The sequence below is a fragment of the Podarcis filfolensis genome (genome assembly GCF_964270895.1).
Source record: "Podarcis filfolensis genome assembly, chromosome: 7".
Taxonomy (NCBI): Eukaryota; Metazoa; Chordata; class Lepidosauria; order Squamata; family Lacertidae; genus Podarcis; species Podarcis filfolensis.
In genome coordinates, this window is record NC_139603.1 from 2,531,668 (window position 1) to 2,559,408 (window position 27,741).

The window sequence follows — 27,741 nt, forward strand, 5'->3', positions numbered from 1 at the left end:
CATTCGGTTTCCATCTTCACCTGATACTGCTGGCCAGCACAGAGAATGAGATGGTCATAAGGCACTTTTCTCCCATTGGAAACCAGTACATGTTTTGCAGCTCTGTCTATGCCAGTCATTTTTCCAACCACAACATTAATCCATGAACTAAGTGACATCAGTGCGTAGTCATTCTCATTAAAACAATGGCTGTGAAAAAAGAACATGTGATTTTTTATTAGTTGTCTGCAAGCATGAATTGTATACTTGGTGAGCTGGTTAAAGTCTCAGAGTGCATCAAGTGCTCTATCTTACAGAAGTTTACTGAAGTCCACAATGAAAAATTATTCAGTATAAAGAACTTGAAACAAACAAGTAAAACAATAACCCGTTCTATTAGATCACGTTATAAAATACTGTGAATGTAACAATAGGATATTAAAATACATATGAAGTTTGAATCATACTTTGGTTCAACTATGATCAGTAGTAGGACAATTCAACAATAAAGTGTGGAGATGCTAATTTACATTGCAACTATGTTAAACTGTAAATTCCTTGAGGTAGGGACATTATGGGCTGGATTCAACTAGTCAGGCAGCGGAAACAAGTGCAATGAATTTCACTAGCACAATGGGGCTCCATCCCCAACCCCTGTATCAGCTTGGGGAGTGATAGGAGAGCCCAGGCCAATATGCAGGGGTAGGAAAGAGGAGACTGTTTGGTCTGGCAAGCAGAAATGCTCACACTGATGAAACGACGAGTTTAATGACTAGTTATTAAACTGGAGAACCAACCAGACAGTGAAAGAAGGGTAACCCCCCCCCACTTAGGAGGCCTATACGGCTCAATTAATGACTGGATATTCACCCTGAATTTAATAATAATAATAATAATAATAATAATAATAATAATAATAATAATTTTTATTTATACCCCGCCCTCCCCAGCCAAGGCCGGGCTCAGAGCGGCTTACAAGCAATAATAAAAACAAGTTGAATGATTACAACTTAAAAACAAAATTAAAATACAACATTAAAATATTGAAACATTAAAATATTAAAATATTAAAATTTAAACATATCAGGGGCAAAGTGTGGGGGAGGGTGTGATGGAAAAGTTTGTTTACTGAGCATGTTGAGTCCCCGAGTGTTTCTCCCCCTGCCAGCAAACAGTTAGCCGGCCCGAGTTCCAAGGGAGGTGGAGTGGAGGGAGAGACTGTGGGCGAGATTCCTGGGTCTGTGAGGGGGTTCTGTCAGGAGGGGAGGAGAGCGAGAACTCCCAGGAGATGCTCTCAGAACCCGGTTAAAATAGACAAGACACAGTCCCACACGGTGCTTTGCAGGAAATGGGTCCTCGGAGGAATACTCTGACAGGAAAGGGCAATAGTGGTTCTGAGGATAGCCAAGGAGGATCTGGGGGTCTGCAGGGAAACAGTCCAGTTAAAATCCTACGTTCCTGAAGTGTGAGTGGAGAAGTCTGTTCTATGGAAGATGTGTAAAAGAAAGTAACCTTAAGCCTGAACAGCATACAGCCTATAACTTGAAACAGTACTGCATATGTTTTAATAAAAAGCAACAGCACTGTTTGTTACATGTCTGTGGAAGAAGAAGAACCAAAACTCATTGTTTACATCTGTTTTAATAAAGTTTGTTTGCAACCTGTTTTCCAAAAAGAAAAATCCACTGTCGCTCGTGATTCATTCTCAATTGGGGATTTCACCTGAGGGAAAGGGAAACAGGCCTGGTGCAGCAGCTCCAGGGAGAGAGAGGGCTGTTGTGCCATTGCAGAGGGTGGGGGGTGCTGGTTGTGCCCACGCAACAGGCACCCTTCTCTTGAAGAGAGCCCAGAGAGGGAAGCTGTGCCAGGCAGGGCCTCCGGGGCGGCTACGCCTCCTTTGCCTCATGGCCGGCAAGGAGCTTCGCCACTGGGCTGGCCGAGAAACAGAGAGGGCTGTGGTGTGCCCAGAAGTTCCTTGCATGGCAGCCCCACACCAGCGCCATGCCACTGCCACCAATGGCATGGAAAGATCCCATTGGGTTCCAAGAGGCAGAAGCAGAACTGATGAAGTTCCAAGAGATGTGGTAATTCTCTTTGAACACTATGGGCTCAAAGATTCAATTTGCAGAGTGCTATGGAATGTTAGAAACCTAAAATACAACAAAGCCACCATTGTAACAGGTGTAATAAGAAACCAAGAAGAAGAAGAAAATATTAAAGATTGGGGGGAAAATTCATATATGCAAATACATTCATTAGCAGGGTAAATGTAAAACAAGCAGCTAAACATATTTTTAAGAGAAACTAAAGAATAACTTAGAGATGGAGTAATGTAGATAATGCAGTGTAAAAATTAAAGCTAAAAAGAAACCACAAAAGGGGAGGAGGAGGGAAGACAAATATATGTGTATTAGAAATATATGTGATTTGTGTTTTTGTAATTTGTATGTTTGTAAATCTTTGAAAAACCGAAAACTAAATTATATATATATATATATATATATATATAAAAAACAATGAAATATTCTAGCATATCAGCCCAACCACACTGGGGCAGAAGAATGGGAACATTGACCCTGGACCTCTTACCAATGCAGTGACTAAAGCATGTTTAACTAAATCTTTGGACCTTTAAAAAGAATGTACAATTTAGTCAGCCATGGGGCAAGCTCACTGTGAAATGCTTTTTTAAAAAGCTTCTTCTCACCAATGTAGTGTCCCCTTTGAATGGCCATTATTGTGTCTATGTCCGACAAGTCAATTCAATCCTAGAGGTGGTGGAAGCACCACAAACATGGTGTTTTTCAAAACTGATACTACTTCTGAAACCAGGGAGATCCTATGAAAGCCAAATCATATAGGCTGATAGCTCTCGTGAATGGAGATGCAAAGTTATTCATAGAAATAATGGTCATGTGTCAGGTCAGGTGGCAGGAGCAACTGCTTCATTGGGGCAAGACCTACTGGGAAGGGTTGCTGTGCACACTAGGCCTGAGCTGTTTTGTTTCTTTGGATAAAGAGTTAACTTCACTGACACCTTGTGAGTCATTGCTGACCTGTGAGAGATGCCAGAGGCCTCCACATGGTGTGGGAATCAGAAATAGGCCACCCAATTGAATATCACAAATGGGAGGGTAACTGGACCAGTCCCCCCCTAAAAAAATCTCTGCTCTCTTACAGGAGGTCTCACTCAAGGTCATTCTCTGCTGGTACTGGATGCAGCTAGACAGGCAAAAATTAACCCCTTTCTTTCCCCTTTATGTTGGAAGGGTTGTGGAAAACCTGGTTTATTTATTCATGTTTTGTTGGAATGCCCCCATGCTAAAAACTTTTGAAACAGAGTATTTCCCATTATATCCTCAACCAAGGTCATGTAGCACCAGATGTTTTGGTAACTGTGGAGCATCTTTCACCCAGACAGCTAGGCTTAAATCTGGAGATGGGATTTCCATCATCTCCACCACCTTCACCAGGCTCTTCTGCCACTGGGAAGAGTCACAAGCTGCAGTCTGCCCAGTTGCCTGGGTGAGGAGATCCTGCCCCAAGTTTGAAAGCTGATTCTAAGAACAGTAATTATTTCTTCTTCCACATTTATTTTTAAAGCTTATAGAAATGTTACTGAAATATTACAATCTACCATCATTATCATGAATTTACACAAAGAAGGCAATACTTGAATTGCTGGTTTTTGTAGAACTCCCTCTAGAACAGGGGTCAGAAATCTGGATCACCAGCTGTCCCCTTACTCATTGCTGAAGACTACTTTATGGAGTCATTTACTCAGCAAGACTTGTCCTGAATTGATGTAAAAGCAGAAGGTATTATTCCTTTTGGTTATAAATTTCCAATCTTCCCACAAGTTCTGATATAATAGGCTATCAACAGTTCAAAATTAAGGTTACCAGCTGCAGCAGGTGAAATGGTGAGCTACACTTGATGTCTTAATGATCAAGTGTAAACAGTTACATGCATGTGTTCCTAAGCTAGAAAGATGCATCGTTCTCCCCTCCAGTCTGTGAGTTTTAAATTTTAGGAACATTGGGGTTATTGGCTGAAACCTGAAGAATAGAAGTTCATTCAGACTTTTACACTAACAACATTGTAAAAGGCATCCCCAACATTTTAAAAAGGCAAATTGGGGAGTGATCAGGTACGGACAGATGACAGGGATCACAGGAAAGTAGGAAAGCCAAACATGACAACTGTCCCTGTCATTCATTACATAAACCAGCCACATAACAGATATATATTTCACAATTTGAAAAGAATGCTTAAATTACTGAAAATGATTTAAACAAACCTGTTAGATAAAAACCGGTTATGTAGACAATTTGACTCTTCTTTCCCAGGAAGTCCATGAGTTGAAATCAAGGTTAGGTTGTTAAATTTCAGATGTGGACTAAATGAGGGGGGAAAGGGGAAACAGCAAATCAGATTTGTTGAGGCAACACTGCTGAGACTTAGGTTACGTTCGTGTTTCGTACTTGTAAGCAATTGACTTCCCCACCAACTTACGAGTTCTTCTTGGTTGTTCAGCATTTCATATGCAATCATGCAAAAGCTAAAGGTATATGCTTTGCCAGTGTGGTCATTAGTAATCTAGTTGGCTTTCACAAACTATTTTGATGCTTAAAAACAACCACACATTGTTACCATAATTTCCATATATTTGCAGAACCAACTGCTCAGTGTATTCTTGGTCCTAATGTTGAAATGCAGTTTATGGATAGGGTGAGACCTTCACTGAAGAGTATTAAGACAACCCAATCTCTACCAGCTACTCTCTTACCGTATTTCGCAGGGCTGATTTGGATACAGAGCTAAACTATGGTTAAGTTATAGTTTATCATTAGGTGAAAAGGACTTGGAATATGTATTTTCCACTTCCCTCTACTCCTCTGGCATAACCATGGAGAAGATATTTGAAGCACCCCCTTTATCTGTTAAACTAGCCAGAGTTCCTTGTTACACTGATCCTAAAAGAATTGCACTGGCTCCCAGTATGTTTCTGAGCACAATTCAAAGTGTTGGTGCTGAGCTTTAAAGTCCTAAATGGTTTTGGGCCTGTATACCTGAAGGAGCATCTCCACCCCCATCGTTCAGCCTGGACACTGAGATCCAGCTCCAAGGGCCTTCTGACAGTTCCCTCATTGCAAGAGGTGAGGTTACAGGGAACCAGGCAGAGGGCCTTTTCAGTAGTTGCACCTACTCTGTGAATGCTTTTACTATTTTTTGCTGGGAGCTGCCCAGAGTGGCTGGGGCAACCCAGTCAGACGGTCCACTTCCAAAATATTGGAAACACAAGGATTGAAATCAGGGGTGCCAACATGAATAAAATATTGTGGAGGTCCAGGTAAGCCCCACCCTGCATAATCAATCACATGATGAAGTGCACACACATGATTTGAATGGGAATGCCCATCCACTTTGTGGGGGCCCAGCCCCTTCAAATATTTTATTGTGGGAGCTGAAGCCCCCACAGCCCCTAGAAGTTGGCTCCTATGATTGAAGTCATTCAATCACACACAATCTAAAAATGGGCAGAATTAACTGCCTCAAGAAGAGGCTGATTGGAAGAAGCAAGGTCAGGGTAGTGAAACATGTAGATCTAGGGGACAGCCTCCTCTTTTGGTGAACATTTTGAATCACAAAAACTCTTACAATACAAGATTGTGCATATTTGCTCAGAAATAAGCCCCGCTGTGTGCATGCCAATAATTGGGTTTTTTTTGCTTGTTGCACAGTAACAGTTCTTCACAGCACACAATTGGGAATTACTGCATTACATCTATGCAATAATTTTGATTAAGGACTCAATTCATTACAGACACAATAGTGATTCATATATCCTAGGTTTATATTCCTTGCTATCCATCTGAAAGCAAATAAAACAAAAACAAATTTCTGGTCACTGGAAAAAATGAGGGAAATTATGAAATATCTCTAAGAAGAATTGCTTCTACTTTTAAGGTAGGTTAAGAATGCTGAATGCCATGTGTTGTACAAGCATTGGGCACCCTTTGGTTAAAAAACAAAGCTTCAAGTTAAGAGCTCAACCCAATGAAGCATTAAACAAGTGCACCTGCATCATTGAAGCAAATAATTCCAGCAGAGATTCATGTTGCTGTGACTACAAAATGGGAAGAACAGCTCAAAGATACTTGTAAAGCAGTAGGGATTAGAGTATCTAGGGAAATAAGTAAAAGGTATTGGGTTTCATTGCCTGGTTTTAGAGGGCAGCTAGAAAAGAAGGACTCAACATCCTTGGCTTTAAAATAAAAAGGATCATGTTGCCAATCTATTGGAAATACAAGAAACTGTAAAAGATTGATGTTTTCTATGTTTTCATTAATGGCAAATCAGTCAGATCATCAGTACTTTTAATGATTCCAATGGATGGGGTAGTTACTTTTTTTTTTAATGAACCAAAACACACCTTTTCCCAGCAATATTCAAAAAATGTTTTTCAGTAAATGTCAGACACACTGTGAGCATTACACTAACTTGTAAATCTTAACCATTAGAAGGCAAATATTCTAGCACATGGTTTGAAGGCAGATAATGCAATCATCTTGCTCAAACTGAGTAAATCTGGTCCTGGTCAGTGGCTGCAGAGCCATCCTATGTATGTTGATGTGAGGTCCGCAGAAGAAAAGCAGGATAGAAAGATAAATTAGTGGGGAATGTCAGATAATATATGTAAATCTCAATGCTGTTTTTGTCCCCCGTTGCCATACCACAGTCTGGTGCAAAGTGGCCTATTTGGCATGGTATATGGAGCATTTTTACACATGTACAATTATTTGGGCCTGAATACAGGTATCATGTGCACTTTGAATCTGTGAACATCTAGGTCTTGTCTCATGTATGGAAGCCTCTGCACACTGCCATTCACACAAACACACAGAGCTGAATATTGTCTCCAACTCAAATGTCTGTGTGTGCTTTGATTCACATTTGATTCACATGCTGAGCAAATTGTCTCCTCATCTACTTCAGTGGTGGGGCTGCTCTATATCTGCTGAGGGATGGATATGAGGAACTGTTCCCTCTACTGAAATGAAGGGAAAGACATGGTGGAGATCTGTGCATAGAGAAAATAAAACCCAGGTTAGAAGTATTCAATTTATGCTAGCAAAAGAATATATTTAAAGATAATTCCCAAAAAATATGTTTGAATGTACTGTATAACTACATATGTTAAATTGATTGTTGCAAATTTAAGGCACTTTCTCTACTGGGTTTGTGGCACATTTGTCATGGACACCATCCACTGTAAATGTGATTTCACAACAAGGCAAGATAGAACATGCCCTATTTATCTCTGTCCCATGAAAAGAGACAATATCTGAATGAAGCTACTCCAGTAAGACTGAGCACATGACAAACCATTGTATTGTTTTGCTTTGGCATAATTTACCCTCAGTACGAAGGGGAAAACAGTGGGGAAAGGGGGCACATATTTCAGCCAATTCATGTGGCAAAAGGCAGATAGCATAAAACAATAACAATTACTAAAACATTCATTACATGTTAGCCCTGTGATCAGCAAGTAAGCACTAACTATTTAATTAGTCAACTAATTAGCAGCAGGCGACATGGAAGACTCCTGACATTCTCAGACAAATGTAAGATAAAAAGCCTAATTAAACAGCAAGCATTATGCTACCTATTGCCAAACAAGACAGCTGTGCAGGATATTGTGTAATATTGGGCTACAAGATAACAGGACTTGTAGCTATTCTGTCACAAGTTAGGTTTTAGAAGCATGCAATTTCTAAGCTATTTTTAGACAGCTAAACAGCCCCAAAGGAAGGAAAAGGAAATAAGAATTCATTCTAAACCAAAAATCAGTGCTTTTACGTAATGTGTCTATATATTAGCAAGGGAAGTGCTATCCACTGTGAATGGTACGTGCACATTTAAGTGACCATCTTTCCCTGCAATATAGATATTTATTTTGAGAGATACAACTTTCCCCCTATCATCAGTTCCATGGTTATTGGGAAAGCTGGCAATTAAAATATTAATGTGACATTCACTACTGACATTACAGTGCACCCTTGAAATTGTGATCCCTGGTTCTCCAGAAATGCAGAAGCTGTATCAGTAATGGAACATGGCTTGTGATGTATAAGGCCCCTCATAGCCCCACTTCCATAACTGGAGAAGCATGAGAGGGCAATGAAAACAATGTCTATAAGATCCATTAAGGCAACACCTTGCTACTAAAACCTCTTTATGCCACTCTACTGAAAATAAAGAAGCACCAGTGAGAAATGCAGGAGGTATTTTCTATCTCAGTGGGACATACACATTTTAAAGGAATGCTCCTTAGCCTATTTCCATGCTCTGGTAATAAGCTGAGATGCTGCTCTAGCTTGCAGTTTTCTGCTACAAAAACAGCAGTGACTAATGTTAGCACCTTAACAAAAGTAAAAAAAAAAGGGGGGGGTTATATCTTTCCAGCATTTTTAAAAACATTTATATTTTAAATCTTTTCAAAGCCCCAATCACAGTAACTAGCATGCCTGAAAATGAATTATATTTGTCTGCTCCTGTGCTAACTGCTTATGCGAAATAATTAGGCAGTAAGAATAATGAAGAGGAAATGGCTTCCTTTTTAAAGATTAGGTTTAAAATTGATTCTATTTTTAGCATGTGTCTCTCCTGCAAGAAAATCAAGAAAGGCTGAGTGGACTTAATATCCAGGTCCTAGGAGTGTACATAAATTCAGGAATGAATTATAAAACTGCAGCATTGTGTGGATTTATAAAAGTGACTGCTCAGGATAAAGATGTGGTTATAACTAGGCATATTTTATTAGTGCATCTTAAAATATCCAGAATATATCAGATTCCCACCCTGCAATGTGATTGTATCTGAAAACTGTTTCATTTCAGAGGCTCTCTTTCATGTGGCTAGTGGACACCCAAGAGAGAGCCTTATTGGTTACGACATCCAGGACGTGGAATTACACCTAGTGAGATACCACCTGCTTGTGGGGTAGGGGTAAAAATGATTTCAGTTAAGCAAACCAATTTAGAATCTTGATTTTAGTGTATATTCTGCTCCTGTTTTAACTGCTTACTTTTGCTTGCTTGCTTTTAGGATGTTTTGCTTTATATAATAATATATTTTTCGTCACAGAAAGACTACAGTATTTTATGCTTTGCACTAGAATGCTGCATAGGAAAGGAATGAAATTAAATAAAAATATATTATTTCTCTTAAACAAGAGCTTGCAAAGGCATGAGAACTGCTACAGATTGTCCCTATTTTAGCACTGTGCAAACTCTTCCACTACTGCATGAGCAGGTATATGCAGCAAGGCACTAGTGTTTTCCATTTTATAGCCAATAACCAAGGAACTGATGATAGGGGAAAACTCTACCAGTAAGGAGATCCAAGCTGGATGTTCCAAGCTTAGACTGTGTGTCTTATGCAAACCAACTTTGTGTTTCTATACAAATAATTAAGAAACGTGTATGGTTTTGGAACCCAAGTTAAACTGTTTGTCTTTTCTTGCTGCTGTATGAATCTGATCTTTGAAGAGTTTGTAAGTAAGCCATTTTTAACTTACTAAACATGTGGTCTCTTTCACGGCCTAGGACCCTCGTACCTACCGGACCGCCTCTCCCGGTCTGCCCCACGGAGAGCCTCAAGGTCCATAAATAGCAACACCCTAGTGGTCCCAGGCCCATAAATAACAACACCCTAGTGGTCCCAGGCCCTAAGGAAGTTAGATTAGCCTCAACCAGAGCCAGGGCCTTTTCAACTCTGGCTCCGGCCTGGTGGAACGCTCTGCCTCATGAGACCAGGGCCCTGCAGGATCTGATCTCTTTCCGCAGGGCCTGTAAGACAGAGTTGTTCCGCCTGGCCTTTGGCTTGGAGCCAGTTTGATTCCCTCCCTCCCTCCCTCTCTTTCTTTTTTCTTTTCCTTCTCCTCCTGCAATGAGGCTACATTTTAATATTTTAATGTTCCATTATTTTAATGTTGTATTTTATTTTTGTTTTTAAGTTGTAATCATTCATCTTGTTTTTATTATTGCTTGTAAGCCGCTCTGAGCCCGACCTTGGCTGGGGAGGGCGGGGTATAAATAAAAAATTATTATTATTATTATTATTATTATTATTATTATTATTATTATTATTTCAAGGCTAAGGAAAATGGGGAATTTTGGAAGCAACTTATAAGGGGATATTTTTAAGGTCTAACAGGGTATATTTCCATGCTTTGTGTACTGCATATTTTGTGATTTTAAGTTTCTGCTGGAGCTCTCTCACCAAAGAGTACTTGTCCCCAAACCTGGATCTAGGCATCCAGGGAATTCTCCTTTGTATTATATCTAGTATTTTATCTTTTACCGAAAAATATAAGATTAAAACCAACAGTTTTTGGGATTGTAAGTTCTTTTAAACTGTTTTTAATATTGTGTTTTAATGTTTTAATGTTGTTACCTGCTCTGGGACCTTAGGGTGAAGGGTAGGTAATTAACAATAATAATACTGAGTCAAAATAGTCATTCTAGGGAATTTGCTGGACTAGGATGTAGGGAAGCTAGATTTCTATGCTTGAGTGATTTTAAAGGTTTTTCACATAGTAGCTCCCAAACCCATGTTAGAACCAAAACAGGACATGCAATGAAAAAGAGATATTCACTAGCTCATTGTTGTTGTTTTGCAAAAGAGTTGTGCCTTTTGTACTGCTCCTGCTGGTGGATTAAAGGTGACCAGCATAACTGCAGGGATGACCTTGTATAAATTATGCAGTGGCTTTCTACTTGCTTTCACTTGAACACAAACAGAACCTTTCATGTGATCCGGGATGCTGATCAATTAGGGTCCCTGATCATGTGAGGTGTTCTACTTCTGTGAACAGAAGCCTTTTGCAGACCTACCCCACACAACATGGAGATGATTGGAGAAGGAAGGGGAGCAGCATGCATATGAGGGCATTAGGAGTGGGGCTTCCATGCGCACTCCTGCCCCCAGACACACTTTGAGTGTTTGTGCTTTCACGCAAACACACCTTATACGTAATATATAATATCTACAAGAAGGCTCGTAATATAGTTAAATATAGGCAAGATATTAAAAGAAAAAATGAACTATATAATAATCCAAAAATAATTCAATCTTCCCTACCAGAGAAAAATGGCAGATTAAGTTGATGGATTATGCCAAAATGGCAAAAATAGCCAGAAGAATCAGAAATCAGGAAGATTATGTTGGCTATTGGTAACTGACCATAAAACCTTAAACTGAAAAACTATCTTTTAAAAAATTATATTTTTTTTTTAAAATCAATCTCTTGACCTTCCTGAATGGTGTTGTACAGCTTCAACCACAAATATACAGAGGATATACATGGCTTAGCTTCTCCTTCCTTGATATATTTTGAGAAACTGCTTTTGTACTGATTTTATTCATAATTGGACAGCTCTGATTTGGTATTTTAATACTGTTTAGTATTTTTAGTAGCTTTACACTGACCTTTAGCAAAAATACATATGAAAATCTACACACAAAAAAAACCTATCTCTGGCAGCAGGCTGCAGTCTTTAAAATAATCTTTCAAAAAGGCGAACAATCAAGGGGACAGTGAGCTAGGAAAGAAAGGGAATAGATTAAAACAAAAACAAAAACCCACAAAGCGCAAGCTTTTCACCCTGATTCCAGAGCTTAATAGTGTACATGTGGTGCTACAATCTCACAAGGAATTCCTACTCTGAGACTGGTCATAAAGAATATTGTGTATCAAAGGACATGGAAATGGATAGCAGAATTATAATACAGGAGGGAATGCATATTATTTAAAATAGGGTTGGCTACCCTGTGGTAGCCATTGTACTACATTGCACCACAGCTCCCAGCATCCTTCATCACTGGGTCATGCTGGATGTCGCTGATGTCAGTTGGAATCCAACATAAGGACAACAAAAAGTCATCTACCCTGGTTTAAATGAACCAAGGTGTGGGAAAAGGGAAGGTGGAGTTTAAAAGGCCTAAATTGTATGGCATAGAGCAGGGGTAGCCAAGGGGATGGTCAGTGTTCAGGGATACTGAGAGTTGGAGCACATCAACATCTGGAGGGTACATTTGCTATGGAGAAGGGAAACCAAGATAATAAAGGGTCTGGAAAACAATCTTATGAGGAACGGTTGAGGGAGTTGGGTATGTCTAGCCTGAGAAAGAGGAGACTCAGAGGAGATAGGATAGCCATCTTCAAATATCTCAAGGGCTGTCATGTGGAAGATGGAACAAAGCTTGTTTTCTCCTGCTCTAGAGGGTAGGACTCAAACCAGTGGATTCAAGTTACAAAGAAGGCGATTCTAAATAAACATCAGGAAAAACTTTCTGACAGTAAGAGCTGTTCAACAGTGGAATGGACTCCCTTGAGAGGTTATGGACTCTCCTTCCTTGGAGGTTGCTGGGTGGACAAGATGATCCAACTCTGCAATTCTATGATTATATTCTAAGTTTGTTCTTAACATGTTTGCTTACATCTAAGGCAGGTTGACTAATTTTTAAAGGGAAATAAACCTCCTTATGTTCAGTTGCTCTAGTGTTAGCACTTTTATCTTTATTTTATTTATTGCATTTATATCCCACCTTTTTCTCCCTGGAGTTCAAGGAGGCATACATGGGTCTCCCTTTCCTCATTTAATTCCCACAACTGGTGAGCTTCATAGCTGAGTGATGATTTGAACCTTTGTCTCCCAGGTCCCAGTCAGACACACTAACCACTATACCTCAATAGCTTTCCATTTTCTCATTTTTCTTTATTTTTCCACTTTTCTCATAACCAAGTTGGAAGTGAGCTGGGCTGAGAGAAAAACCTCTGGAGCCACAAGGCATAGAGAGGCAAGGTGGAAGATAAGGTTAGATGCAACTTCCCTCATCACACACTGGGTGGTTGTTGTGGCCTGTCGTGCCGAAGTCCTGCCCCAGGGAGCAATGCCAGGGCTAGGTGGTCAGCCCTTGGGAAATTCCTAGGCCAGCTGCTGAAGATTGGCAGGCTTTCCCGCCACCTGTTCATTTGAATTCTGGCCAATCTGGCCAGGTCAGGTGAGCAGGGCTTGGGACCTGATAAAAGCTGGCTGAACCCGATCCCAGAGACTGCAGTTGGCCGGAAAACAACCCTCCCTACCTGCCACATATTCAATGATGCTGTGGGTTTGTGTGTGCTAACCTTTTCCTTCTAGGGCACTGCATTCATTGACTTTGCTGTGGTTCAGTAATGGTTGCGCTTTTCAGAACCAGGAAGGAATTTTCCTCCAAACAGATTGGCATTTGGCATGTTTGCCTTCCCCACAGCAGCAGTCACAACTTTGGCGGATAAGGTGGAATCCTTCTAGTCTAACAACGAGTGTGTGTTGCAGTAGTGCATCACTCTCACCTCAGAACTGTGCGATAACATGCTACACTGTTAGAGGGATCTTCTAGGAAGTCTCTGTCTGAAAGCCAAGGCATGTGGTAGATGTGCTATAGAGCTTCCTTTAGTGGCTTGGGGCGGTCATACGTGTTGACCTCCAGCTTGCAGATGACCCATTAATCCTGGGCTTGAGGCTATCATGTGATAGCCCTCCACCAGCGGGTCTGTGAGGGATATATACCGTATTTTTCGCACCATAGGGCGCACTGGACCATAGGGCACACCCAGTTTTTAGGGGGGGAAATCAAGAAAAAAAAATCTTTCCCCCCAGCCCCAAAGAGCAGCGTACAGGCTGCGCACAACCTCTCCCTGCTGGAGGTGTTGCGGCGGCTATGGCACAAGCCAAGACAGCGAGCGGGGTGGATCCCGCTCACTGTTTTGGCTTCCTCTTTATTTTTTTTTTAAATAAATTTTTATTAAAGTTTTACAGAAAAGAAGAGATTCTCAAAATAAAAAAAAACCATAAGTTACAGAAAAAAGAAACACACAGAGATACAAGAAAAAAATCACAACTAATTAAGAAAAATTAAATTTAAACAAAGAACAAAAAATAAAAACAAATCCATTATTCCCAATGACCTCAAATTCATATGCTTATGTTCTTGACCTCCTCACGCCTCCCCCCTTTTGTATTCCCGTTTAGATATTTAGTTCAGCAAATTCTTACCCTTTTTCAAATATTTAAACTTTATACCATAACACATTCTATATCAATATTTTCAGCCAATCATCAATACCTTTTTTTGCATGATCTTATTAACTTTTATCACTAATTACCACTTATAGCCAATCCAAGCACAGTTTTAGCATTCATTAATTTTATAGTATTTCTGAAGATAGTCTTTAAATTTCTTCCAGTCTTCTTCCACCAACTCTTCTCCCAGGTCTCGGATTCTGCCAGTCATTTCTGCCAATTCCATATAGTCCATCACCTTCATCTGCCACTCTTCCAGGGTGGGTAGCTCTTGTGTCTTCCAATACTTTGCGATAAGAATTCTTGCTGCTGTTGTTGCGTACATAAAGAAAATTCTGTCCTTCTTTGGCACCAATTGGCCCACCATGCCCAGGAGAAAGGCCTCTGGCTTCTTAAGGAATGTATATTTAAATATTTTTTTCATTTCGTTGTATATCATCTCCCAGAAAGCCTTAATCTTTGGGCATGTCCACCAAAGGTGAAAGAATGTTCCTTCATTTTCTTTACACTTCCAACATTTATTGTCGGGCAGATGGTAGATTTTTGCAAGCTTGACTGGGGTCATGTACCACCTGTATATCATTTTCATAATATTCTCTCTTAAGGCATTACATGCCGTAAATTTCATACCTGTGGTCCACAACTGTTCCCAGTCAGCAAACATAATGTTATGACCAACATCTTGTGCCCATTTAATCATAGCAGATTTAACCGTTTCATCCTGCGTATTCCATTTTAGCAGCAAGTTATACATTCTTGAAAGTATTTTAGTTTTGGGTTCTAACAACTCAGTTTCCAATTTTGATTTTTCCACCTGGAAACCTATTTTTTTATCCATGTTATAGGCTTCTCTTATTTGAAAATAGTGCAGCCAATCTCGCACCTTATCTTTTAATTTCTCAAAACTCTGCAATTTCAATTTCTCTCCTTCTTGTTCCAATATTTCCCAATATTTCGGCCATTTGGCCTCCATATTGGACTTTTTAAGTGCCTTTGCCTCCATTGGTGACAACCACCTTGGGGTTTTATTCTCCAATAAGTCTTTATATCTTAACCAGACGTTAAACAATGCTTTCCTGACAATATGGTTTTTAAATGCTTTATGAGCTTTAACCTTGTCGTACCACAAATATGCATGCCACCCAAAAACATTGTTAAAACCTTCTAAATCCAAAATGTCTGTGTTTTCAAGAAGCAGCCATTCTTTCAGCCAACAAAATGCGGCCGATTCATAATAAAGTTTCAGGTCTGGCAGGGCAAATCCACCTCTTTCTTTAGCATCAGTTAGTATTTTATATTTTATTCTGGGCTTCTTGCCCTGCCAGACAAATCTAGAGATATCTCTCTGCCACTTCTTGAAACAGTCCATTTTGTCTAGAATTTGCAAGGATTGAAACAAAAATAACATCTTTGGCAATACATTCATTTTTATAGCCGCAATTCTGCCCAACAAGGAAAGCTTCAGGTTTGACCATATCTCTAAGTCTTTCTTCACTTCTGACCAACATTTCTCATAATTATCTTTAAATAAGTTTAAGTTCTTAGCAGTCATGTTAACCCCCAAATATTTGACCTTCTTTACTATTGTTAGGCCTGTCTCCTTCTGAAACCTTTCTTTCTCGATCGGCGTTAAATTTTTCTCAAGAACTTTAGTTTTTGACTTGTTCAACTTAAAACCAGCCATCTGCCCAAATTCTTGAATCACTTCCAAAACTCTTTTCGAACTAGATTCTGGCTCCTGTAATGTTAAGACTAAGTCATCTGCGAATGCTTTCAATTTATATTGCTTAGCTCCGACCTGAATGCCTTTAATCAGACGGTCCCTTCTAATCATGTTCAATAGTACCTCCAGGACTGATATAAACAACAATGGGGAAATTGGGCAGCCTTGTCGTGTCACCACATTATTAACAATTAATTTAGCCTTTTGATCTGAATAAATTGCACTTATACCATTTTCAAACCCTTGACCCACCCCCATCCCCTGAAGATTTTTCTTCATAAAACTCCAAGAAATGTTGTCAAAGGCTTTCTCCGCGTCTATGAAGATTAGAACTGCTTTGGTATTTATATTCACTTGCAACTTCTCCAAAATGTTAATTATGTTCCTTGTATTGTCCGACAAGTGTCTACCCGGGAGGAAGCCAGCTTGATCCTTATGGATCTCTTCCAATAGTACTTTTTTTAACCTATTAGCCAAAATGTCAGCAAATATTTTGTAATCCACATTAAGGAGGGATATGGGGCGGTAGTTCTTAAGTTGCGTCTTTTCAGACTCAGTTTTCGGTATAAGTGTAATGTAAGCTTCCTGCCACGACTCCGGCGCCTTTTCCCCCTCTAATATCTCATTGCACACCTCCATTAGTGGCCGAATTAACCAATCTTTCAAAACTCTATAATATTTGGAGGTTAAACCGTCTGGTCCTGGAGATTTACCCAACTGCATATTTTGAATGGCACCCGCCACTTCCTGTTCTGTAATTTTGTCACTCAACAATGTCTTTTTTTCTTGAGAAATTTTTTGTAATCCATTTTTCCTCAGGAATTGGTCTAACTCGGCCTCTTTCTGTGGCCCTTGTGTGTAGAGTTGTTTAAAGTATCTCTGGAAGCAGTTTCTAATTTCCAATGGATTCTGTATGATCTTTCCATTTACCTCCAAATTTGTAATAGTATTTAATTTCTGTCTTTTCTTCATCTGCCATGCTAGCAGTTTCCCACATTTGTTAGCCGATTCAAAGGACTTTTGTCTCATCTGCTTAATTTTCCATTCCACTTCCTGATTTATCATTTTCATATATTGTACTTGATATAACTTAATTTCTCTCAGAATCTCTTGGGATTTTGGTTTCGCTCTTAGTCTCTTCTCTCCTTCTTTTATTTTTTCCAGAATTTTGTCTTTTTTCTCATTTTGGGTTCTCTTCTTTATTGCATTCTGTTGAATCAGAAACCCTCTCATGACCGCTTTGCCTGCGTCCCAGATTGTTCTTTTTTCCACCGTAGTGTTCAAATTTATCTCGAAATAGTCTCTCAAAGTTTTTTGGGCCTTCTTAGTCACCTCCTGGTCTCTAAACAGGGTGTCATTCATTCTCCATCTAAAAGAACCGATTGGCATTAGTTTCATCTCCATCTTCACTGCATTGTGGTCGGAGCAAGTTTTTGGGCAAATTTCCACTTTTCGTGTCTTAGGTGCCAGTCCTCTAGTTATCCATATTTGATCAATTCTTGTCCAGGTCATATTGGCTTCAGAGAAGAATGTTCCCTCTCTTCCAAGGGGGTTCTTAGTTCTCCAAATATCAGTAAGATCCAAATTGTCAACTAGTTCAAAAAAGGTTTTTGGTAGTCTGCCGTCTTTAGTTACCACCTGTCTTTGCGACTTATCCATGTTAGTAGATACCACTCCATTCATATCTCCCATCAAAATGATGTTATAGTCCATATAGTCCAGCAATGTCTCATGCAGTTTCTTAAAAAATTCAGATTTCCCCTCATTTGGTGCATATACTCCTACAATCAAATATTTTTCACCTTGTAGTTGGATCTCAATTGCAACAAATCTTCCTTGCTCATCTTTAAAAGCAAATTTCGGTGATAGGCTCTCTTTTGCATAGATAACAACTCCTCTCTTTTTAACTTTGTCCGATGAGATAAATTCTTGACCCAATCTTTTATTAATAAGAACTTTTCTATGGAGCCTTACCACATGGGTTTCCTGTAAACAAATTAAGTCTAATTGTTCCTTTTTCAATATGTGAAAGACTTTTCTCCTTTTCTCCGGAGAGTTAAAGCCGTGAATGTTCCAACTTAATAATTGCAGAGACATGGTGTAGTTATTTTAGTTTCCTCCAGTCGCTCCCAAAAGCTCGTCAAGTTCTTGCGGTGGTATCTTCCTTTTCGATTTGTCAAATTCCAAAGGTGGTAGTGCTGTGTCTACTCCTGGTCTCGAGGCTTTTAGCACATCTGTCGCTTCCTTTTGTAGATCTTCTTCAAAGTCTCTCAGAAATTTTTCCTTATCTTCCACTGATCTGATTCTGAACTTTTTCCCTTTAAATGTAAAAGACAGTCCCTGGGGGAACTCCCATCTGAAAGCAATAGAGTTCCTTCTCAGCAAGGCCACCAAGTCTCCGTAATTAACTCTCAAATCCAGAAGATGTTTCGGAATATCTTTAAAAATCTCCACTCTGGACTCATTAATCTCTAAAGTCTTCTGGAAGTGAGCACCCAATATTTTGTCCCGTTCCTCTTTCGAACGAAGGGTCACCAAACAGTCTCTCACCCTGTTTTTCCTCCCTCCTCTTCCAAGTCTAAAGGCGCTCACTATCTTAAAATCTTTATCCAGCTCCAAGTTCCAAAATTTGACACAAGAGCTACCCACCCTGGAAGAATGGCAGATGAAGCTGATAGACTATATGGAACTGGCGGAAATGACTGACAGAATCCGAGACCTGGGAGAAGAGTTGGTGGAAGAAGACTGGAAGAAATTCAAAGACTATCTTCAGAAATACTATAAAATTAATGAGTGTTAAAATTGTGCTTGGATTGGTAATAAGTGGTAATTAGTGATAAAAGTTATTAAGATTATGCAAAAAAAGGTATTGATAATTGGTTGAAAAATATGGATATAGTATATGTTATGGTACAAAGTTTAAACATTTGATAAAGGGTAAGAATTTGCTGAATTAAATATTTGAATGGGAATACAAAAAGGGGAAGTTGCGAGGAGGTCAAGAACATAAGCATATGAAATTGAGGTTATTGGAAAAATGGAGTGGTTTTATTTTTTCTTTGTTTAAATTTAATCTTTCTTAATTAGTTGTGTTTTTCTTTCTGTATTTTTTTTCTTTTGTGTGTTTCCTTTTTCTGTAATTTATGGTTTTTTATTCTGTGAATCTCTACTTTTCTTTTTTGTAAAACTTCAATAAAAATCTTATTAAAAAAAACACAACAAAATTTCTCAAATTCCTGTGAAAGATAGTCGTTCAAATTGTCTTTCTCAAGTTCTGGCACCGTTTTGGCTTCCTCTTTAGCCCCACGCAACCTCTCATTGCCGGGAGACGCTGCGCGGGGCTAAAGAAGCCATAGCCCCGTGCAGTCTCTCCTTGCCGGAGGGGTTGCGCGCAGCTATGGAAGAAGCAGCTATGGAAGAAGCCAAGGCAGCGAGCGGGATGGATCCCGCTCGCTGTTTTGGCTTCCCCTTTAGCCCCGTGCAGCCTCTCCCTCTGGGAGAGGCTGCGTGGGGCTTTCCTGGGAGGTGGGGCGATTCCCTCACCTCTCCCAAAAGCCCGCAGAAGCCGCGCAACCCCTTTAAAGAGATCACGGCTTCTCCTGGCTTTTCTGGGAGGTGGGAGAAGGGACTGATGCAGCCAGTCAGTCCCTTCTCCCTCCTGTGGAAAAGCCCGCAAGAGCGCACGGAGCTTGTGTGGGGCTTTTCCCGCCTGCCTCCCCCCTGCATTCGCTCCATAGGACGCACACACATTTCCCCTTGCTTTTTAGGAGGGAAAAGGTGCATCCTATGGTGCGAAAAATACGGTACCCAATGCCAAAGCCAAATCCAACCTATATCTGGAATCAATAAAACTGTGGCCAGTTTTAAAATCCCAGAACATTGTCCTGTCCAGTTTGTTCACCTTCTTGGCTCAGGTCTTGCTCTGGTGTGTGTCGCTGTGAGTAGGTCTGCAATTACTGCCTTTGTCACATCTAGTTTGTCCCACAAAAGGACTAAATAAGGGAAATTGATTTCATTTTTCCAGGCCTGTTTAAGTGGCATAATACTTCTTTGCCGCTGTGGTATTTTTTATTTGTTTATTTTTAGAGGCTTGATTTTATTTACAAAATTCGGAGACACCAAATTTCAAAAAATAAACAAAGTAATAGGTGAAGCCACAATGAAAACTCCACAATTAGCATTATTAAATATTATTAAATGCATTTGTAGAGGAACATATGCTTGTTTGTTGTATGTTTGTTGTAGGATATACCGTATTTTTCGCTCTATAACACGCACCTGACCATAACACGCACGTACTTTTTAGAGGAGGAAAACAAGAAAAAAATATTCTAAACGAAACAGTGGATGTATGATTTTTGTGGTTCATGCTGTGGCCACAGACATGTGATCTGACGGTGAGTTTGGGGTAGCCCAATGCAAAAATCCTGAGGATCCATGTGGATCCGTGCTTTGTAACCACGTTTTAAGTGGGGAGGGAAGGAAAAGAACTCAAGGGACAAGGAGCACACGTGGGGTGTGTGGAGAAGGATACTGCTAATAATGCAGGAGAGGCTCCTCTCTGGCTTTGCTCCTTTAGAACAAGCAGGCTCTGCGTCTCTCCCTCCTCCCCGGCAAGGAAACCATGATAGTAACCACTCTGAGACAAATCAAGAAAAATTGCGACCAACACTCTCCCCCAACAAGCGCAGTGAGGTCAAAGCACACACACACACGCAGAGAGAGAACTGGCCCTAAAGTCACAGGGGTGCTGGGGGAGTGAACGGGAAGCAAGAAAAGGAGAAGGAGCCCTCACACACAGAGAGACACACAGAGTGTCATTCTAAAGTCGCAGGGGCGCAGGGAGAGTGAACGGAAGCAAGAGAAGGAGAAGGAGCCCTCACACAGACACAGACACACAGAGTGTCAATTCTAAAGTCGCAGGGGTGCAGGGAGAGCGCAGGGGCGCAGGGAGAGTGAACGGGAAGCAAGAGAAGGAGAAGGAGCCCTCACACAGAGAGAGACACACAGAGTGTCAATTCTAAAGTCGGAGGGAGAGCGCAGGGGCGCAGGGAGAGTGAACGGGAAGCAAGAGAAGGAGAAGGAGCCCTCTCACACACAGAGACACACAGAGTGTCAATTCTAAAGTCGCAGGGGCGCAGGGAGAGTGAACAGAAGCAAGAGAAGGAGCCCTCTCACACACACACAGACACACAGAGTGTCAATCCTAAAGTCGGAGGGAGAGCGCAGGGGCGCAGGGAGAGTGAACGGGAAGCAGGAGGAGGAGAACGATAGCTCAAGCACACACACACACAGCCCCTACAGTGGCTAATCCAAAATCGGACAGCAAAAAACTGCAGGCAGGGACAGAGAGCATGGGGTTGTTTTAAAGCAGCCAACCCCGCTCTGCTTCTCTCCCTCCTCCCGGCTAGGCTGGCTGAAAAGCTTTGCTGCTACTTAGCAGCTCAGTGGGGAGGAGAGAGGAACATAGAGGACGGGGTTGTTTTAAAGCAGCCAACCCCGCTCTGCTTCTCTCCCTCCTCCCCGGCTCCGCTAGCTGACAGGAGCCGCTTACTGTTTCAAAGCGAGCCACGGACTGCTCACAACTGCAGCAGATTCCCCCGCCATCTGTAGGCATTCGCTCCATAACACGCACAGACATTTCCCCCTACTTTCTAGGAGGAAAAATCTGCGTGTTATGGAGCGAAAAATACGGTATGCTAGTGGTAGTAGAAATAATGGTGGCTCGGTTCTGGAAGGACTTAAAGAGTGCATATTTGGCATGTTTGCAGGCCAAACTACGGGAAATTGTCTGAATGAAAAGCTCACCTAAAATTATGTATACAAAAAGGAAAAACACAGAGATACTTTTGCTGAAGACTCCTACAGTTTTATTTTCAGTAGCTGTAGGCATTCCTTCAAATACCCTAGTTCCCAAACTGTGTAGGTTTCAAAGCTAAGCAACAAAAGTTTGAATTGTGCTTGGAAATGATCGGCAGTTGTTTAATTAAGAACGGGTGAGATGTATTCTGTATGGCCCATCTTGGTCAACAATCTAACAAAACATTTTTGGACAAACTCAAGTGCCTGAGAAGTCATCAAAGGCAGACTCATTGCAGTACAGTGGTACCTTGGGTTACATACGCTTCAGGTTACATACGCTTCAGGTTACAGACTCCGCTAACCCAGAAATATTACCTTGGGTTAAGAACTTTGCTTCAGGATGAGAACAGAAATCGTGCTCTGGCAGCGCGGCGGCAGCGGGAGGACCCATTAGCTAAAGTGGTGCTTCAGGTTAAGAACAGTTTCAGGTTAAGAACGGACCTCCGGAACAAATTAAGTACTTAACCGAGGTACCACTGTAATCTCATTTGGAAGTTATGAGAGCATGAACAACAATGGTTTCAAGTATTGTTCTAATTATTTGTTTTGTCATGTTACTTGTGTTTAATCAAAAGTAAATTATACTGAGTTCAAGCAAGCATACATAGGATTCAGCCTTAAACTCTTATGCTGTAGACCACCTTGAGTGCAAAAACTAGAAATGTTGGCTAAAATACTTTAAATAAACACATTGTGAGTTACCCTTAGAACAAGAGACTCACTTCACATATAGGGCCATCTGAACCCCCATGCATAACTGTCCACACTTTATGAGGCAAACTCGCTTGCCATGGGTACACTGCTGTTACACTGCTTTCCCATCACAAACATTTTTTAAAATTATTATTAATACCCCACCCATCTGGAGGGGAAGATGTATGTGCTTCTTAAAATAACCACACGGACATGTCTACAACACCCAGTTTGGGTGACCCTCCCCTCTACATGTAAATAGACAAGCACATTTATTTCTAAATCACCTACAGTATTTGCTTTGTGCAAGTCAAAATAAGACCCAGGACCTTTCCTCAAGCAACCAGTTTAAAAGACTATGCATGAAAGGGAAGGAAAGTAGAGGGAAAAGGTAGGAGGGTTAATTTGAGAATGCCAATATGCACTAGGCAGATCTGTTCCATGTTGGTATTCTGGCTGGGAGGAAACTGTTATAGTCATCATACATCCCTCATTCTCTAGCTGGCAACCTACTCTTCTCCTCACCTCTGTATTCCCAGGGCATAAATTCTGCAAAGGAAGAAGGAAGGAAGCCCCCTGCAAGCAATGAGGGGTATTAAGTGAATATTCCCATTTCTAATGTTTTTCTATAAGGGGTATGTTGCCTACCCTGTAAGTGCTTGCCGCAGGAAACACCTAGGTACCTACAGCAATCTTATTTGTTGTATACACATTAGAGGCAGCCTGAGACATCCCCAACATGGGAATGAAGGGGGAAGGGGAAAAGACTCAATGTGCACACAGAGCTTTGGGTCACAGTAGCATAAGTAAGTTAGAAAAGCTGAAGAAACTCAAATGTAGAAAAAAAAACCCAGAGAAATATTAAAGCATACAGGATTTCCCTAATTATAAGAAGCTACACACATTAAATACTTACCAAAAAGTCAATGTTTCTAGGAAGGAGATTCCAACATTTGATGCCCCAACTACTACAATTCTAGCATTCACCGACACTTTAGGCTCCAAGGACAACTTCCGATTAAAGTGGTTCAATGCATACTTTACCTGCAAGAGGAGTTAACAAAAAGAAGTGATGACAAAACGATGAGAACTCTTTAAATGATTTCTAACAGCATTACTAAGGAAACAGTCTCAACCATACATAGATATTCCAAAATTTGAAGGAATGGCATACATTGTACTTCTATGGAGCTGCCACCACAGATCATGACTAAACAATTTGAGATATAGTTAATTTCATTCCTATGAGAAAAGAACAGAAAATTTATTGAAAATGATAAGCCATTGTTGTGAAAGACAGCTGACCATTGTAGCAAGCCAATATAAATACCAAATTAAAATAGCTTTGGAGAACTGAGCCCAAACTAACAAAATGAATTTCAATAGGGACAAATGTAAGGTTCTACACTTAGGCAGGAAGAACCAGTACACAAATATAAGATGGGAGACACCTGGCTTGCCAGTAGTACACTAGTAAAGGACTTAGGGGTCTTAGTAGACCACAAATGTGATGCAGCAGTAAAATAAGCTAAAGCTATTCTAGGCTTCATCAACAAAAGTCGAGTGTCCACATCAAGGGAAGTAAAAGCCTTAATCTTTCCAGCAGTTTCAAACCATACCTGGAACACTGTGTCCAGTTCTGAGCACAATTTAAGAAGGATAATGACAAGCTAGAATATGTGCAGAGGAGGGCGACCAAGATGATCAAGGGTCTGGAAACCAAGCCTTATGAGGAACAGTTGAGCAAACTGGGTATGTTTAGCCTGGAAAAGAGGGGTCTGAGAGGAGATATGATAGCCATCTTCAAATATCTAAAGAGCTGTCACATGGAGGAAGGAGCAAGATTGTTTTCTCCTGCTCTGGAAGCCAGGACCCAAACCAATGGATTCAAGTTACAAGAAATGAGATTCAGACTAAACATCAGGAAGAACTTTCTGACAGGAAGAGCTGTTCGACAGCTACATCTGCAGTGGACTCTCCTTCCTTGGAGATATTTAAGCAGAGGTCTGTCCTATGATCTGTCTTGTATGATCTAATTCAGATTCCTGCATTGCAGGGGGTTAGACTGGATGACCCCTTCCAACTCTACAATTCTATGATTTTGTGATTCTAGGTGTGACACTGCTGTTGCTCACAACGATGCTAGTGCTTGAAGCAGCTCTAAAGTTTTAAGCAGAGTTAAAAACTGGATTCTGTGAACAGGTTTAGCTGCTGACTCACTTTGCTGGCCTGAAAAACAACAAAATTCCAGTACAGAATCCAAATAAAGGAAACATATTCCTGAAGATAAAAGTGTTAACAATTTAAATGTGTGTGCTTTTTAAGAATTGTTTTTTTAAAACTCCAGATATATGTTTTTCCTCTGATAATACTTTTGCAGTGCAATCATGACATCCAGTGGCCAATGTCAGCGACTAGTATCAGTCAAGTGGTGTCCCTAAAAATATTCCTTTATATGTTCTACAACATTCTTTGATGCTTACATACCTAGTAATTTCAAAAGATGTATTTCAGGTACAGCGGCACTGCAGACATACTAATTTAATTCTTCCTTCTTCCATGGGAACTCTGAATTGTTGTTGAATGGGAAGAGATCTCTAACAAAATTCTTAGCACTCATATGAAATACAATTCTCAGAAATTTGTGTGTGTGTGTTGATAGTTAACATTAGTGATTAGTTGTGTAGACATGCACTGAATATCTGCCCGGTTACAAGGGCTGCCCCGTCAAAGAGACACCAATCCACCCTCTGCAGGAGCCAGAGCTGCTGCCACTCAGCAGGCCCAGCCTAGAGAATGGCAGGGCCTGGAGCAGCCGTTGCTCTTAAAGAAGAGCTCATGGAGCTCAGAGGTAGGAACAGAGGAAGGAGAGTGGTTTTCTGGGAAGAGAAAGAGAAGGGCAAAGGCTCTTGACTCCAATGCTGCTTTTTTATCAGCCAGCAAGGAGGTACAGGGGGCCTTAAAAAGAGGCCTCTGCTACCACCCCACCCTTCTAGGTAGATGATATAATGGGACAGAGCTGCTGGGAGTAACTGTAGGGTATCCGAAGAAGGGGTCAGTGACAGGACTGCTGGACTGCCTACAAATGCTGAAATAAGGAAAAGGCTATGAGATTTTAAGTTGAAATGCTACAAAATGTAATAGGGTGGACAAGAGCCATCAAGAACACCAGGAAAGGAAAATCAACCTAACCCCATTAGATAAAAACACCTGCTTCTAAATTACAACTTCGTTCTGAACTTGAAAAACTGCTCGCCCTTCTCTGTCTTTTCCTGTTACTTCCCTTTCCTTGCATGTCTTGTCTTTTTAGTTTGTAAGTGTGAAGAGGATGGACTTCACCTTATTAGACTATACTATGTCATAAAAATAGGAACCTGGGGTATAGGTTTGTTTGAGGGTTATGGGGTGGCTTGCCAAACCGACTTGTCTGGGTTCAAAGTGGGAGCTGGAAAACCCACTGAAGATGCATGTGTCATGCACAGTCTGTATGCAGTTGGGAATTAATACCCAAGAACCTGATTGAACCTTGATTGTGGGGCATATGAGTCACAGACTACATCTGCCAGTGTCTTGCTTTGGTACTAAGTTTATGAATGGCAATCCTTACTAAGCTTACTGTGTCTAGATAGAGAAAATGGATGGATTTTGTTCTTTTGCTCAAAGTTGGGGAGATTCCTTTGTGTGCATGTAACTTTTCTTGGGTTTAAACCTTCTTCCTAAGAACTACCTTCTTTTTATATCTTTTAAGTAAACTTTTAGCTTCTTAAAAGCCTAGTCTAAAAGCTCTTACATGCTACTTTTGAGTTGTTCTTAGGGAAACTCATGAAACATTTTAGGCTAATTGGGAAAAAGCAGCACTGCAGTAAATAACTGCTTACCTGGAGGCAGCAGAAAGGTCTAAGGGCAGGCATGGCCAAACTTGGCCCTCCAGCTGTTTTGGGACTACAGTTCCCATCTTCCCTGACCACTGGTCCTGTTAGCTAGGGATGACAGGAGTTGTAGTCCCAAAACAGCTGGAGGGCCAGCTTTGTCTAAGGGTAAGGGTTAGCAGAGCTGTGTACTCTCTCAGTTGGCCAGGAACTCCCTTCCCCCATGTGGTGCTGGGAAGCTGGAGGGCCATGACAGTAAGTCTTATGGCAGCACTGACCCCCTTCTCTCTTTTTAATTGATCTGAGTCACTTTGGGATACAAATTTTTTGAAAAGTGGGTTAAAAGTATATTAATAAATGGTTGGTATGGGGGTTTACTTCCTTAATCTGCTTCAGGCCATCTGAAGAAAAATGACTGCAAGTCTGCTTTATTCTTCACAAATGGCATGTACTACTGTAGCTAGCATAGCAATCTAATGCCTGTTCCATTCAATGGGATTTACTCCTACATAAGTATGCACAGGATCAAGAATTTTGCCCTGTTGGATTCTGTTCTTACAGTGGCCAACTAGATGCCCATGTCACATGTCAATAAAGCACTATTGAGTATTTTGTATGTATTTTAAGTAATTTTTATACTATATGGCACAATGGTGGAAGGATTCAAGAGAAGGGGAAAGATAAGCAAGATGTATTTTTTCCATTTTCCTTCCTTTGAAGGCTATCCCAATTCTGTGAGCCCTGAACAAGTAATCATTAACTAATATGCAACAGAGCAAGATTTATTATCTGTGAATACAAGCACTCGGCCTTGTGTTGAGCTTAGCCATTCCTACTGTGGCCGCCTGTCACATTGTTTCCACCTGGGAGGGCAGAGTGCTCTCCTGTTACTTCTCTGGCAGTTGCTGGCAAGGAGGACATTTCTGGTGTGAAATTCAAGGATCAGTTTTGCATGAGGCAAGTCAACTCCATTGATTTTAAGTAACGATTTACCTCCACTTAAAATGCGTACACAGGACTTTAGGGAAGAGGCACACTATTTCACAAACCCATGGGCATACTGCAAATCTCATGTCAGTACAGCTAGTGTCTCCAGTATTAACTACTTCCTTTCTCTAGCACAACGAGCAAGATTTAAATCAATATATGATTTGTGTTCCACTTTTCTTATGCCCCAAATACATATTAACTTTTGGGCTATCTCTTCCAAATAAGGTTTTTTTTAGAAAGGTATCAAAAACAAACCATTTGTCCTCTATGCTAAAAGAAGTCCCAATGCAAAAAGAAGAGACAAAAATGTTAAGAGATCTGCCACCAGATCTAGGAGTCTTTATGCAACACTTATCCCCAAACTAACAGTGCAGAGGCTGGGAATCTTGAGAGATGCTACTCAGTCATCCTAGACATAATGGCAGGGAGGCTGAGTTTTGGGGGGCAACCAACATGGGCACAACATGTAGCCCAGTTCTGATTTTCAACCAGA

At 40.7% G+C, this 27,741-nt stretch overlaps 1 protein-coding gene across 7 annotated transcripts in view; it reads right to left on the reverse strand.

The window, feature by feature from the left end:
* The window catches only part of CFAP61 (cilia and flagella associated protein 61), a 126,215-nt gene that overhangs the window by 40,725 nt on the left and 57,749 nt on the right, over nucleotides 1-27,741 (reverse strand). For 6 of the 7 annotated variants that reach the window (XM_083624433.1, XM_083624431.1, XM_083624428.1 and 3 more), the window contains 3 exons: nucleotides 23,306-23,433; nucleotides 4,280-4,378; nucleotides 21-189 (listed from right to left, as the gene is read on the reverse strand). In XM_083624433.1, coding sequence (XP_083480559.1) covers nucleotides 21-189; nucleotides 4,280-4,378; nucleotides 23,306-23,433 — 396 coding nt within the window. The remainder of the gene's footprint in view (nucleotides 1-20; nucleotides 190-4,279; nucleotides 4,379-23,305; nucleotides 23,434-27,741) is intronic. The other variant, XM_083624432.1, reaches the window with a different exon arrangement.